Below are 16,590 nucleotides of genomic sequence, written 5' to 3' on the forward strand. Positions count from 1 at the left end.
TTTGTTTATTGAATCTGCTTTTTGTTTTAAAAGCCTAACAATAAGTAATAAAATCTTAAACCTATTTAAAAACTAGACACGCTCAAGCAAGTGATTGAGATGTTTTGGTGATACATTGCTCCTCAGTACGCGGGCATATCTCTTCTTTTAAGGCGTGTTTGATCACAGGAATGTACCAAAGCATTAGCCAAAGGGTTTGGGTGATCACGGAGTTTAGATATATATTTAATTCTGCTGTCTTCTACTTCTTTTCTTACCATAGAAATACCAAGGTCTTTATGGATATTTTCATTACGCATGTACCATGGTGAACACGTGATTGATCTAAGCATTTTTGATTGGAACCTTTGTATTATGTCTATATTAGTTGCACAGGTCGTACCCCACAGTTGAATGCCATACATCCAAATCGGCTTTATGACCGCATTATATAAAAGCACTTTGTTGTCTAGGCTAAGTTTGGAGTTTTTATTTATTAGCCAATTTAAATTTGCAGCTCTTATCTTCATGCAAGTTATTTTACTAGATATATGTTTTTTCCACGTAAGTCTTCTATCTAGGTGAATACCAAGATAAGTTACTTCATTCGCTTGGGGTACTAAAATATTGTTAATTTTTACTGCCGGACACATTTTTGGTCTAAGCGAAAATGTAACATGCTTACACTTTTGTTCATTTACCTTTATACGCCAGTTGGCTAGCCATTCTTCGACAAACCTTAAGTGCTCGGCTAATATTCTTGATGCTATTATGTGGCATTTGTTACGGCTCACTATAGCTGTGTCGTCCGCAAAAGTAGAAGTTAATACATTGTTAGCTGTTGGAAGATCTGCTGTATATATGATGTAAAGTGTTGGGCCTAGAACACTGCCTTGGGGTACACCAGCCCTTATCTGTCTTTCATCAGATATGAAATTTCCCACTTTTACCATAAATTTTCTATTTTTTAAATACGATTCCAATGTTTTATATAATTCTGAAGGTAGAATATTTTTAATCTTGTATAAAAGGCCCTCATGCCATACCTTATCAAACGCCTGAGCCACGTCTAGAAATATAGCTGAACAGTACTCTCTGTGCTCAAATGCTTTTCTTATTTCGTTAGTAATTCTATTAACTTGCTCAATCGTGCCATGTTTTTCACGAAAGCCAAATTGGTGCGTTGGTATAATATTATTTTCGTGGAGGAAAGGAGTCATCTTTGATAGTAACAATTTTTCAAATATCTTAGAAAGACAGGGTAGAAGACTGATTGGTCTGTATGAAGACGGCTGTGTTAAGTCTTTCCCAGGTTTGTCTATCAAAATGATCTGCGACTTTTTCCATGAATTTGGATAGTGTCCGAGATTAAGAATTGCATTGAAGAGCAAAGAGAGCACCTTTACGGCAATATTTGGTAACTCAATTAGCATTTTTGGGGTAATATTATCATGTCCTGGTGATTTTTTGGGGTTAAGTTCTTTTATTATTCTAGTAACTTCAGAAGTAGAAGTCCTAATAGACACATGCGAATCGTTTGCGGCATTGGGCAAGGTTGGCAACTCAAAGTTGTTCTTTGGGCAATTGGGTTGAAATACCTTTTCTAGGTGATTTGCAAAGCAATTTGCCTTATCCTCATCACTACGTGCCCAATTACCATTCAACTGTCTTAGAGGCATGTTGGAATCTACTGGTGGCTTGAAAGACTTTTGTGCTCTCCAAAGAGAGTTTTGCTTGAGAGAATTTGGACACAGTTTCTTTATATAATTTTCAGTGTTGTGTTCCTCTTCGCGTTTAAGCGCTTTTTTTAACTTTCGTACAGCAGATTTCAGTTGAAGCAGAGTTGAAGGGGATCGATTTAGCTGCCATTCCCGCCTAGCTCGCCTTTTCTCATTTACAAGTTTCTCTATTTCATTATTAGTGATCTTTCTAAAACCTACTGGTTTGTTGTTTCTTTTTGGTGTTGCCAATACAGCTGCATTAATTATTACTTCATTAATTTCTCTTATATTTTCATCAATGTCTCTTCCTGTATTTATTTTGCAATCAATATTGATGTGGGTGCTGACATACTTTCTATATTTCAACCAGTTAGTTTTATGTGATGTTAGAGAAACTTTCGGCTCAAATATCATGGGCTGTTCGTATAACTTTATTAGTACAGGAGAATGATCAGATGATAAGTCTGTACATGTTTCAGCTGTCATAAGCGATCTATCTATATTTTTGACGACAGCAAAATCTATTAAATCTGGTATTTTTCTTCTATCACTGGGCCAGTATGTCGGCTTACCAGGAGATATTATATCCAGCTTATTATGCTTATTCATAATAGTGTAGTACAACTGTCGTCCTTTCGGATTAATTAGCCGTGAGCCCCAATACGTGTGCTTTGCATTGTAATCTCCACCTGCTATAAATCTATGGCCTAGTGTTTCAAAAAAGTCTTTGAATTGGATGTCTGTAATTTTAAACCGAGGTGGGCAGTATATGGCTGTCAGATTTAAGTCCCCGCAGCGATTTTTTATAGTTATTGTTGTAGCTTGTAATTGCGCTGTGGCATAAGATTCTGATGTGTGGTGATTTAACCGTTTTCTAACCAACACTGCTGTTCCTCCATGTGCCTTTCCATCTGGATGGTTTGTAACATAGAGTCTAAATCCCGGTATAAAAAATTTGTTTTTGTTCGTAAGATGAGTTTCTGACAATAGCATTACATCGATGCTATTTTCATCCAGAAATCTAATAAGTTCCAATTTATGTTGGTTAACACCGTTAGCATTCCATAAACAAATGTTCAATACACTCATTTTTTACTTAAAAAAGTTTGCAACATTTGGTTTTGAGATTTGATTATCTCTTGAATCATATTTTGCATTGAAGCCATAAATTGTGTCATACATTGGGTAAGGTTTAAAATCATAGTTTCAACGCTTCCATTTGGTTGGTTTTGGGGTAATTGCATTTGTGTAGTATTGCCTTTCACAACGTTTGCATAACTCCCTTGTGTAGCATTGTCTTTAAGATTTACTGGTTTTGAAATATGGACGGGGATTTTAATATTTTCATTAGATGGAATATTCATCATTTGATTACGACGTGCTTGGATACCCTGTGACAATTTCGATTTTAAATCTTTGTAAACAGGGCAACCCCTGTAGTTAGCAGTATGATTTCCTCCACAATTGCTGCATCTTTTATTTAAATCCTCTTTTTTAAGAGTACATTTTGAAGTGGGATGTAGATCACCACATACTACACAGACACTTCGTAGAGTGCAATATGCTTTCGTGTGTCCATATTCTTGGCAGTTTGTACATTGTACTGGACCATTTCTCTTGTGTGGTTCCTCAACGGTGATTCTGCGATGGAGAAGATATTTTAAATTGTAAATCGGGTGTATTTCATTTTTCTTTAATTTGTTAGAATCTGGCATAAATTCTATTTTGAACATTGGTTGTGGGACTTTGTTCCTGTTAAAAATATTTACTACTGATTTAATGCTAAAACCACCTTCTTCTAGTGCTTCTTTAACGTCGTTAGAGTCTACCGAAGACTCTATACCTTTTATTACAACAACTAGGCCTTTTGAGCTCTTCAGTTGGTAAGAGTAGTAATTCTTGTTATTATCTGATAGGAATTTTACAATATCCATGAAACTTTTTTCAGTGTATGTTTGAATTTTTGTTTCATCTATGTTACCTTTTTTCAAGGGCACAATGTGAAAATTGTTTGTGCCTATTAAATTGCTCATTTTGGAAACAAGCGCATTTGAGCTACACTCACGCAAATAGATTGGAGGGGGTTTGGCATTCACGACCGTGGTGGTACCCTTTGCTTCGTCGTTAGGCTCCTTGCTTAATAAGGCAAATCTGTTGCCATTAAGAATTTCTGGCTTTTTACCATTTGGCGTGCCTGGTTGAAATTTTTTGGTATTGACGGCTGATTTAACTGGACTTAGTTTCCTTTTTACGTTAATATAGCGATCAATACCAGTCTGAACAGACGGTCCTTTTTTGCTTGGTACATTCTCACCTTGCTTTTTGTTTTCCTTCGCTGACCGGGTGCTTGCTGGTACCTGCGTACTGTTTGCTGTCAACGCATTTGTTGTTGCCCTTTTGCTGTTCTCTGCTGCTTCTGCTGGCTCCGCTTGCTTACATGCTCTTTCAGCTGATCGCTGCGATGATGAGTCATCGCCGTTAATTTTGTTTTTGCCAGGAGTTACTGTTGTTGACAAAGCTAAAGTAGGCATTTAAAGAATGCCTACGGCCTTGCTGGTGAGGCTGAGTAGCACTCATTTTTTTATTTGATTATTTTTCTTTTTTTGTTTTTACTTTTTGTTTCGTGCACAATTTGTTTATGTTTACTTATAACAATTTGTGTGCACTGTTTTCTATTTGTTTATTTTCTATTTATTCGATTTTTTGGTTTTTTAATTTTTTTTTGCTTGTTTGCGTTTTAATTCACGGAGCGAATTAAAATACGTCCGTACACCTTGAACACTTGAATACTGCAGAAATGAAAAATTATTTAGAAAAAGTCTAGAAATCCTTCTAAACATATTAAATATGTATGTATTCTGTAAACATAATACCCAGAACCTTACATAATATGTAAAAAATTAAATCCTGAGCAAATATTAAAAGTAAATTAATCAATAGTACAATGTATACTAAACATTTTTGTTTCATAATTAAAAAAAAAAAATATTTTTATAAAAATATCGATAAATGGCAAAAGTCGATATTTTATCGAAATAATGTTGAAAAAATATCGATAAATGGCATAAATCGATGTACTACAGTTGTCAAGTCAACAACTCTTATATAACCTATGTGCCGAACTACATATTTGAGACTTAATTTGCATTAACATAAAACGTGTAGCCTACCATCAGGCGCATTTCTTATTTACTAAGCATTTCGGCATTGTTATTGTAATATTGTTACCCCGGCGCTTAACAACAAACTTTATGAGTCACCTTGCACACCTTCTGGTATATGTATATTTATGATTTTACTTGCATATACGCGTGTACTTGTACTAGAATTATATATGTATGTGTTGTTTTTGTATAATTCAGTTATGATTTACATATTTTGACTAACATATTTGGCAAATTTACAAAATAATTTACACAAATCGCTGTGATATTATATACGAGTAGGCAAAGTGTGCGACAGAGCGAAGTTGAAGACAAAACGTGTGTGAGCGAGAGAGAAAAGTTGACAAAGTAGAATCTGTAAAATCATACAAAGGTGGAATACTTGTATTTGTAAAGGAAATCGAAGAAGTGATTGCAAAATATAACGAAAAAAGTATAATATATCGGTATACAATCCAAGAAAATGAAGGCAATTGAAATAACGGAAAATCTTTAGTAAAAAAAAACTGAAAAAATAATTGATAATTGGTTGAAAAAATAATGATAATATTTAGAGTAGAATTGTAAACCAGGCATGCTAACCTGGACTTAATGGGAATGCCGGTGGTTCGCCCAAATCTGTGTCCGGACTGGAACGACCTTGACTACTACTGCCACAACAACTACTCACTGGGGACGATCTATGAGTTGGTGTGAAATTAAATCCATTGTTTATATTTAATTGAAACGTTGATGAGCGACTGCTATAAAAAATGAGCATCGAGAGAGAGATAGAGACACAGAGAGAGAGAGAAAGAGAGATAACGAGGCGCGCGTTGTTGGACGTGATTGGATTGATTTGGTTAGGTTTTCATTTGGCAAATTATTCAATAATTTCAAAATTTTGATTTAGGTGAACGGGTGCATTTGATGTCTGTATATATGTATGTATATGTATGTACATGTATGTGTGTTTGTAAGTGTATTTGTATTAATTTGAAAATCAATAATTATGGAAATTAATTATGTTTGATGGATCTACGGATCGGTGCATGATTGCTTATCGCTGATTGCAAGTGTGCAAGTGCTTATTCCAATTGTTTTTTTTTTGTTATTTGTTTATTGGGTGGGCGTTAAATGTGTGCGTGTGGGTGTATGGTGAGAGTGTTGGCATTTTACGTGTATGTGTACATAAAAATGATGGTATATGTGTGTGTGTATATAATTTGTGCGCTTCTATGCTTTCTGTTGATTTGAGTATATCCTTTGTAATTACCGTTTGCTTTCTGTTTATTTGTATTAGGGTGTCCGTCATTTTCCAATTTGATTTTTTCTATACAAATGGCTACTTAAATTTCAGTTTCTGATTAAAAACAAGGATTCAATGTGAACAAGCTCTTTATTTTTAAAATAAACCGCGCCTAAATTTTATTTTTTTTATACAAATAACATGTATATTTTAGATATTTTACATTAAGCAAGTAAATCTGCAATTTTGAAAACTTGTGTTGAAATTTTTCGGTCTACAGAAAAGATATTGATGTTTTTTTTCATTAAAAAATTCAGTCAAAGTTACATAACATCACCTAAAACACAAAATAACGTATCACCAAAAAAAATCGAAAATCGCTATCAGATATAATAGCCAATATATAACCAAAACTCAAATTTGTTTCAAAATAACTGTATGATAACCAATATATAACCATTTTATAACCACAACTCAAATTTTGTTTCAATATGAGTGGTTTCTATTATAACGGTGTAAACTTATGAAAAGTGATGTTACGTTATTTTTCATTTTAGGTGACGATATACAACCAAATGACTTGAGCATTCATTGAAATCATTTACACATTCTGTGTTGCTCATACGTCATGGTGTACTCTTGGTTTGGAGCCAAAAATGCCATGTAAAATATATGTGCAGGGTAAAATGATTTAGGCACGATTTAAATTTTATGGAACGTTAAAAAAAATATCAAAAAATTGGAAAATAACGGTCACCGTATTGTGTATGTACGTGCTGAAGATTTCATTGCTCTAGATTTTTCTTATGCAAACTTATTCAAAATTGTTGTTAATAATTATCACATATGCGTCTAATTTCTCATACTAAGCGGAAAAAAATCAAAAGCTGACGCGGGTAATATTAATTTGAATTATGGAATATGGTATTTCAAATATTTTAGCTAATGAATAAATTTTAACTAACAATTTTTTACAGATTTTAGTTTTAATTCTATTTTTTTAAACTTTGTTTCCTGCAAAGCATATGGAAGTATATATACAAATCGCAAATAAAGTCATTGTTGTTGCACAGAATATTTTTTTTTCAGCTTTTGGTAGAATTGGAGATGTGAAAACGTTAATAGTAGGATTATAGTGCACGATAGAGCTGAGGAGGGTAATATTTAGAGCCTGTGCAGTGTATACGAGCTGAGTCGATTCAGACATGTATGTCTGTCTGTATAGTGTTTTTAGAGACATTGATCTGAAATTTGGCACACGTCATTTTCTGCTCAAGATGCTGCTAATTTGTCGGAACCGAGTATAACAGACCACTATAAGATTTAGCTCCCACATAAACAGAAAGATCGGAATCGAGTGCTTGTATGGAAAACTTTTTTATTTCAAGAGGTATCTTCACGAAATTTGGCATGCATAATTATCTAAAGCAACGGTACAATCTGAAAAGAAATTGTATAGATCGGAGCACTATAGCATATAGCTGCCATACAAACTGAACGATCGAAATCGAGTGCTTGTATAGAAAACTTTTTTATTTAACGGTATATATTTACGAAATACGGCATATATTATTGTCTAAAGCAACGCTACAATCTCTGAATACATTTTTCAAATCGGACCACTACAACATATAGCTGCCATATTAACAGATCGAAAAAATTAAGTGCTTGTAAGGAAAACTTTTTTGTTTGACGAGATATTTAAATTATTGTTAAAATCGGGCAAATGTAGCATATAGGCGCCCTACAAGCTGTCCGATCAAAATAAATTAAAATTAAAAAAAAAACTTTTTTGCGTGAAGGGTATTATGGATTCGGTGCAATAAAGCTTAAATTTTTTTGTTAATGTTAATTTGTAAATTATTCATTCTCGATATATTGTTCTTTTTTATAAACAATTTTTATGGCATGCCTTCAGCGAAAACCCGAATCTGCCAAACCAGTGACTTTATTTGCGACTAAAAAAATATATACATACATACCTATATATGTATATATATTGAGCTGTACTCTAGATATTTGCTTATATAAATCTTAACCTCATCAGGCTTCAACATTTACGTAATTGTTTAACGACTGGCTCTCGCCTTTCGTGGGTCGATCTGTATCTCTTCTCTTTGCATGGCGCTCATCTTCACTATAGCTGTTGTTGTTGTTGTTTTTGGTATTTAGTTGATTGTAATATTTGTTTTTGTTGTTGTGTATTGCTTATTTAGCATTTCGGCTTGGTGGATGGGTGTTGTTTGGCTGTTGGTATTTGATGTTTGGTGTGTTTTGGGTTTTGAAGGTATTTAGTGTTGGGTGTAGGTGTAGGTGTTGGCTAGTGTAGGATGTGGATGGGAACGTTAATGAGTGATTTGTTCTTGTGATTTGTAGATACCTGCTCTTTTTCGAATTTCTTTTATGCCTATGAAACCACCAATCGAATGTATCACTCAAATCCGACGTGCTGTTGCTGCCCTTCAAGTTCTGCTGTTCGTGTCCCTCACCACCGTCCGACAGCGGCGACTGATGCTGGTGATGATGAGACTGATGCTGGTGGTGGTGGTGATGGAGCTGCTGCTGCTGATGATGAGAGTGGTGTTGGTGGTGATGATGTTGTTGCAACAACGGATGTTGAAGGTGAAGCGGTTCGTGGTGTTGCGGTTGTTGTTGTTGGTGATGGTGGTGGTGGTGCTGTTGGTGTGTCTGATGCAGTTGCAGCATATTAGCGCCGCTACAACTGATCGTCAAACCCAAACGATTATTATTATTTATGTTGCATGTGTTGTTGTTGTTATTGTTGCTGCTGCTGGAAAAGCTGTTAATAAATTTACTAGCGGTAGTAGTAGAAGTAGTAGTAGTAGCAGCAGCGTGGCGACGCTCATCAGCGACCATTGTGGTGGGCGCCGATGTGGAGCAATAGGAGGCATTATTAGCAACAACGGCAGCGGATGCGTAATCGGCGGCAGAGGTGCAGGCGTAGGCGTAGGCATTGGCGGATGCGGATGCGATGACGGAGGACGCATGGCATGTAGGCACATTCAGGGAGGAAGAAGTAAAAGGATAACATTCATCAGCCTCAAGGGTGGTGGCTGTGGCGCTCGCACTAGCGCAGGCGCTGACGCCGCTCGCGCTAACGCTAGCGCTCACATTGGCACTGGCAGCACATTCATCACACGCGCACACAGGCGACGATGCACACAAATCGAATTCACGCTCAGACGCAGACGCTGCAGATGCCTCGCTAGAGGAGCAATTATTTAGGCTTCCGGTGTGGCATGCGGAACAAGTGGTAGTGGTAGTGGTAGTGGTCGTGTCACGACTATTCGATAAATTTGATGCTTTACCCGTCAATTCCGAATGCGAATGCGCATGCGTGTTGTCGTCGGGCGGCCCCGGACCTGTGTTACATACATATATACATACAGACACACACATATACATATGCATATATATATATATATATATAGTACAGATATAAAGCATACACATATACACATATGTATATAGTCAAATATGCATGTAACGATAGTTGATAGGTGACATAATCGACACAAGGGAAAATATACGGTTCGGCAAACAGTCGATGGAACGATAGTTCGATAGTCGGGTTGGTTGGCCAATGGATGACGACGATGTTATGTGTGCAGTTTTAGAGGGCAGTGGGGTTGCGAGGTTGGTGGCGTTGACGACGACGTTTACGATTTCATTTTCAATCCATATCGATAGTGTTGTTGGTGGTGCATGTAGTTAATTAATTGTTGTAAGTGTGTGCGTACAGGGATGTGTGTGTGTTGTTGTTTTTTTTCACAGTGTGTGCGTGGCAGGCATCATTTCAACGTGCAACACGTACGCGGGATAACAGTTGTTGCAGTTGTCGGTTGCAGGATAGATGCGCAGCGAGTTTTCCATTTTTATTTTATTTTTATTTTTTTGGTTTATTTGTTTATTGCGCCGGCGGTTTCGTTCATTGGTTGGTATGGTGTCGGTTTAGTTTTTGGATTTTCATTCATTTCAGGTATAATTTTCAGTTTGAAAAAATACAAATTTAACATTTGAGTTGCACATTAAAAGAAATATACTTTAAATACGCTCCTCGGTGCAAGAGGAAGGCATTTAAATTTGGTTTTTAAATAATAAACAGAGCAGCTTACAACAAAATTAAATCGAATTCACTATAAATAATGTTAAAATAATAATTTACTTATTGCCTAGTGGTTGCAATAGTATAATTTGTAAAAAGTATTTGTAATATAAGAACCTATGATTTGATCTGATTTGTTTAGTTTGACGCTCGGCACATTGTTAGACGCCTTGCAAATTTGCTGTAATTAGTTACTACATACAGAAATGCACTAAAACTGTTATTCATGAAGTTGAAACGCGCACTAAATAACAAGGTTTGTATTTTTTTAGAGAGTAAGTTGAAATAAGAAAGTATCGAAACATAAATTAAATATTGATTAAGAAGTTAAATGAAAATAAAATTATACAAAATTAAGTGATGTGTTGCAAAAACATCTAAACGCTAGCAAAATATATCAAAAAACTAAAAAAATTGTATTTACAGTGCAGCAAAACGGACATTTCAGCAGAAAAAAAAATTATAGCGTGCTTTACAAAATAACCAATATACATATGTACACAATAGTTAAAAAACCAAAAATAGTTTTAAATATACATATGAACATTAGGGGGTCTGATCCAAGTCTGTTAAAAAAATTATCCAATGTAAACAAGCGCAATACATTTTAATTTAAGCCGTGCGTAAATCATTTAACTTTTTTTTAAGTGTTTAAAAGGCACTTGTTTAACATTTGTTATTAAATTTTTCAGCTCCTAAGCAAATAAACTGACAGCTTTGAAAAAAAAGGTTTTCCAATACCAAACTTAGCGTTCTTCAAGAAAGTTCATATATTTTATCTTAGTATTTTACATTTCTCATTAATTTACTTAAATTTTTAAATCGATATCAAGCAATCGATAGTTTTATCGATAATCGATAATTTTGCCTTTTGGCCTAATCATAATTATTTTGTACTTCATATTCCATTATCAAATTTAGCGTTTTTCAAATAAAGTTATATTTTTTCATAAACATATTCTTTGAAAAGTTATACGCAGTAAAATTTATTCTTCAAAAGTACTAAGTGCAACATGCCGTATAAGCAACAGAGCAATGCGTACAATTCTTACAAGTGTTTTACACATGCTCTGTTGCTCATACGGCATGGTGTACTATATGGCAGCTATACCTATAACTATACATAACTTTAACTAAGTATAACTTTCAAAGCAGTGGCTTTTTTGAAAAAAAAAAAAAATATTAGGCCTTTTTTGTAGAGTGCTATTTTTTTGTGCCTGAAGACAAAAGTTCAAAGTTATGGGTTTACTTGTTAAATGAAAAATTTTTCAATGTTTAATCCCATTTATATGAGAAAAGACATATAGCAGGCACAGTTTAGCAAAGATTTAAATTGAAAAGAAAGCGCTTGTTTAGATTGTGTACCTTTTTAGGACCAAAACTCAAATTTCGGAGGAAAAAATAATCACTTGAGTAATAACGCACACCCTAATGTACATGCATATATAAGTTTATAAAAGCAGCATGCTTTTAAACGTCACATTATTAATATTTACTATGATAATACAATTAATGCTATGATAAATTCTAATAAAAACTCAAAAATATTGTTCAGTAGCGTAATCGACATAAGTCCAAAAAATATTGGCACGTTAAAGTTATAAACACTTTTTCAGGCAGAAAAAAACGCATTTTTTGTGATTTTTTGTTGTTTTGAAGGTAACATTTCTTTAAAAAATAATTAAAATTTTTTTAGAATTCAATATACATACTTCCTTTTATTAAAGTAATTTTGTTTTGAAATTTTTTAGTTTTCTTGAACCCTTAGCCTATCTCCAGCTGGGTTGCCGAAAAAAACTGATTGGCGGTGAGAAAATTTTTTCTGCTTAAAACTCAAATTTCTCATTTTATTGAAATTCAAAACAAATATAACACCCAAAGGATGATTCGTATTAATTTCATATTACAACAATTATTTTTATTATTTCTCAACTAATTTTCTATTTGACGTTTAAAAGCTCTGCGCGAAAAGGCAAATAAGTGACGAGTCATTAGTTGGCAAACTTAAAAGTAAAGCGAACATAAATTTTCAAAACAACAACTACCTTAAAACATACATACATACATACATACATGTATGTACTAAATAAAACGCACTTTCTTCGTACATACAAACAAACATATGTACATGCAGGCATTTTCAAAACCAAATACAAAATTCATAAAAAAAATTAAAAAGTTTATAAAATCAAAAATCCAAATCCCAAAGCAATTATTATACACAAAAAAAGAAACCTCCCAAAAATAGCGGTGCTTGCACTTTTCAATATTCAAATGCAACTCGGTGTGCTTTCACAAACATTATATAATATTGTCAAAAACACATTTACCATACGAAAAGAAAAACAGTAATGTTGCCCATTCCCTCAGGAGAACACAGCAATCAGTGCATAAAAACAATAACCACAAATAATAAATCATGTTGCGATCAAGTTGAGAACGAGTGTGTTGAAAGTGATTCTTAATGAACTGAATTAACGATACAACGAACAAACGAACGAGCGAACGAACGAACGAACAAACGTAAATAAATTGACAATTGAACAACAACAAAACACAGTTTTTGGTCTCTGAGCATGATTTAAAAACTAATTGGTTTTCTGGTTGGATGTTTGGTTGTTGGATTGATTGGTCGGTTAAACGATTGACTGCGCACACATCGCGCTGATTCTCTTTCTTATTTACATGGCAAGTCAAAGCGCTAAGGACATCAATCATAAGCCTTTCAAAACTGAGGCACTGTCAGTTATCCAATTGAGTTAAATATGTTTATATATTCAGTAAACGTTTTTACAACAAATTTCGTTAACAAAAAAAATTTACGCAAAATAATGAAGAAATGAAAATGTTTAGCGTCAGATTGTGGGGTGATAGGAAGATTGTGTGTGTTTGAGTTTATGAGTAGAAATAAAGGTCGATATTTGTTAATTTAGCTATATTTTTTTTTAAGTGGTAACTAGTTCCAGGGCATAGACACATTTTCCAGCTGAAAACCCACTATTTATAAACAAGAGACTAAACGAAACTTCAACTTTTGAGTATATCAGCTAAAGTGACGTCAGCAAAATGACAGATTTGATGTAAGCGGCTGAGAAATTATGAAAAACGCATTCAGTTTAATGTCTGTGTTTCAAGTGACAAATGAAGCAACACACAACATCAGAACACACTCCAAATTTTAGACGATTTATGAATGGTCGAAAATAATTTGAATTAAAGCACATGAAAAAAATAAATCAAATTGAAACTAATATGAGTAACAAATAAAAAAATTCTTCATTTCTGTTCATGTTAAATAATTTATTTACAAAATTTACACGCTAAGTCATTAAATAAGTTCTGAAAACTTGAAAAAAAATTGTAAAATTGTTAAAAAAATACATTTTCGCCCAATAATAATTTTTTAACTTTATCACGATATTATTTATCGATTTTATTTATCGATAATCGATATCAAAAAATCGATAATTTTATCGACATTCCATAATTTTACTTCTTCGTCTAATAATTTTTATTTCACATTTCTCATTAATTTTTTTGAGCGATAATCGATATCAAACAATAGATAGTTTTTTTATGTTAATTTTATGTTGGCACGATAATTTCCAGGCCAAGATGGTTAGTGTTCTGATTTCAACATGTAAAAACTTGCAGAAATAGCAAAATTGACAAATTAGTATTCAGAGAAGTATAAAAACCTGGATTAAATTATACAAAAAATTACCTATTCACCTACTAATAAATATCTAATCCATAATTAGCTAACTATTTTTATCAGTAAGCGATAAAAAAAATTTCTTTTTCACCTAATAACAATAATTTATCATTTAATTTTATCAAAATATTTTTTTTTAATCGATATCGGTAATCGATAGTTTTTAATAACTTTAGGTCCAAATGGTTAATTTTTGGATTCCTACGAGTATATCTGAATTGAATTTAATACTAGAACGGTATCTACCAATAAACCTTTTGTGCGAAATTCCAGCAATAACAGTCCTTCCAACTGACTTTTCTGATTAGTCATTGTGCGCCGAAAATGAGCTACCCAAATTTCAATAATAAATAGAATTACCCTAATCACGCGTCATTATGTTTTTGAACTTATTCGTGTGTGCACAATAAGAAAAAATATTTGCGATTTCTTCCACAGAAAATTTAGACCAACCAAAACGCGTCAAAATGTGTGACTTCAAGGGGGATAAAGGCGGGGATGAAGCCGCTAAAAATGGTCGTAAAATGTATGTATATAAACTGGAGTTCTATACTGAAATATATATGTACTTTGTATATGAGTTATGTACATATGTTTGTATGTATGCGTGTTAAAATGTGTGGCGGCTTAGCAGCCAGTCTGCATGTGTAAATAATTGTTAGTAGTAAATGTTGTTGGTATGTATGTATGTTATGCATGTAGCTGTAAATGACATAGTTGGCACTTAAAAAGAAAAACAAGAGTACAAAAACAACAACACAATAATTTCTTTATGGCTGTTTTTACATTTCTTCTCAACGTATGTATGTATAAGACGAAAAAAATAGTAGGCTTATAAGAAGCGCATCTCGACAAAGCGACACACACAGTGTTGCCAGACTGAGATGTGATGATTGTGCGCATGAATTGAATAATGAACTAAATGGGAAAAAGCACAAAAAATAATTCAGTTGGTGAAGAAGCTAAATTAAAAAATTTCAGTTTTTGGAAAATAATACAAAAACAAATTAATATTAATGAACAGAAGTGGTAAAGAAAAAGCAAATTGAAGAAATTAACGCAAAATTAAATCAAGAGCCAAAAAATCAAAATAATAATAATAAATTAGTAAATAAGAAACCAAGGAAAAGGGGAACTTAGAGGAGTTTTCATTGTTTACTCTTTATTAATCACAGACACCGCTTGTTTCCAGCTGAAAATCGATTAGTTTTTAAATCTGTACTTTGTACGCACTAAATTCTAATAATAATTTTCATAAAATTGTTTTAGTACCAATTTTAATTTTAATTCATTTTTTTTAAGGTAAACAACGCTAGTGTTGTTGTGTATTATACACAATTTGCGTATTTTGGGGCATTCAAAACGTAAAATCAACTATTTCATTCCATTTTGGGTAGGCAAACAGTGTTAGTTTTTGTTTAAAGGGCTTTGCAAAAATAAATGCACAATTTTAATTGTTGTTAATACGCTTTCGGTTAATTTTGTTATTTGGTTTTTTTGTTTTTGTTTTAATGCTTGTTTTTTGTTTTTCATTTCAATTACTATTTTGGCATCGCAATCAACATTCCAAACGATTTCTACTAAAAAAACATATTGTTGGTGTTACTGTATACAAAACTTTCTTCTTGCTCTTTTTGTTAATTCGTTTATTTTTTCTGCTTTTTCTGTATTTTTTTTTGTACAAAAACGTGTTTTGTCAAAAGTAAGAAGAAATTTGCTTTAGTCTTAAAACAAAAAGTAATATTTCAAACTAAATTTACTAATTATTATTAACGTACAGTTACATATGTATATAAGTTCTTTATATAGTTTATTTCAACGTATGTATGTTTGTGTACTTTAGTAATTGTACTTGTACTTACTGTTGTTGGCGAGTAGATTTTCGTGCAACTTATCGCGTTGATCCTCGAGCACCTCACCCAAATAGGCGGCAACTTTGCGTGTTATTTGCTCCACATAAGTGTCCAGTTTACCCAAATCATCGGAGAGACCGACCAATTGATCGAGTGTGCCGACCTGCAAGATTGGCAATGTTTCTTCAGAAAAAATTTTAACAGATTTATGTACACCAGTGTGAGCAAGGACTCAGAGTGATATAATTTTTCATAAGGTTTGATTCTTATGATTTATTATATTTTTGGAATTTTTTTCCAATCATTTTTTTACATATTTATTTTTTTTTTTTTGAAATTTTGATTTAAATTTAATTTTTAGGTAAAAAAAATTATCATTCATTGAATTATTCTTTAATTTATTAAAAGTTTTTTAATTTAAAAAAATTGTAATTTTGAAACATAAATTAATTTTAGGTTAGGTAAGATTTGATTAAAAATTTCAAAATTATTTAAATGATAAGAAAAAATAATAAATCTTAAAATTAATTTATGTTCAAAAATAAAAATTTTTTTAAATTAATATATACATATGTATATGTATATTTTAAATAATTGTTTTGAAATTTGAATTTTTTAAATTTTGTTTTTTTTTTTTGTAATTACAAATTTTTTTTATACAATATTTTGTTCGTATATTCTTGTTGTTTTCATAAAAAAATATTTTTTGGTTATGAAAATATATGTATATACGTCTTTTTTATACGTTGATATTTTATAAGAGACTTGATTCAAAAAATTTCAAAATTATTTAATTTAATTTAA

The 16,590-nt window shown here is 32.7% G+C and overlaps 1 protein-coding gene across 6 annotated transcripts in view; it reads right to left on the reverse strand.

Annotated features, from left to right (window-relative positions):
* LOC105227744 (V-type proton ATPase subunit C) overlaps positions 1–16,590 on the reverse strand; it is a 40,468-nt gene that overhangs the window by 8,056 nt on the left and 15,822 nt on the right. For 3 of the 6 annotated variants that reach the window (XM_049452786.1, XM_049452785.1, XM_049452787.1), the window contains exons 3-5: positions 15,796–15,949; positions 8,473–9,475; positions 5,447–5,607 (exon numbers count right to left, since the gene is read on the reverse strand). In XM_049452786.1, the coding sequence (XP_049308743.1) occupies positions 5,447–5,607; positions 8,473–9,475; positions 15,796–15,949 (1,318 nt within the window). The remainder of the gene's footprint in view (positions 1–5,446; positions 5,608–8,472; positions 9,476–15,795; positions 15,950–16,590) is intronic. The other 3 variants (XM_049452789.1, XM_049452788.1, XM_049452790.1) reach the window with 3 other exon arrangements.

The sequence above is a fragment of the Bactrocera dorsalis genome, chromosome 3 (genome assembly GCF_023373825.1).
Source record: "Bactrocera dorsalis isolate Fly_Bdor chromosome 3, ASM2337382v1, whole genome shotgun sequence".
Taxonomy (NCBI): domain Eukaryota; kingdom Metazoa; phylum Arthropoda; class Insecta; order Diptera; family Tephritidae; genus Bactrocera; species Bactrocera dorsalis.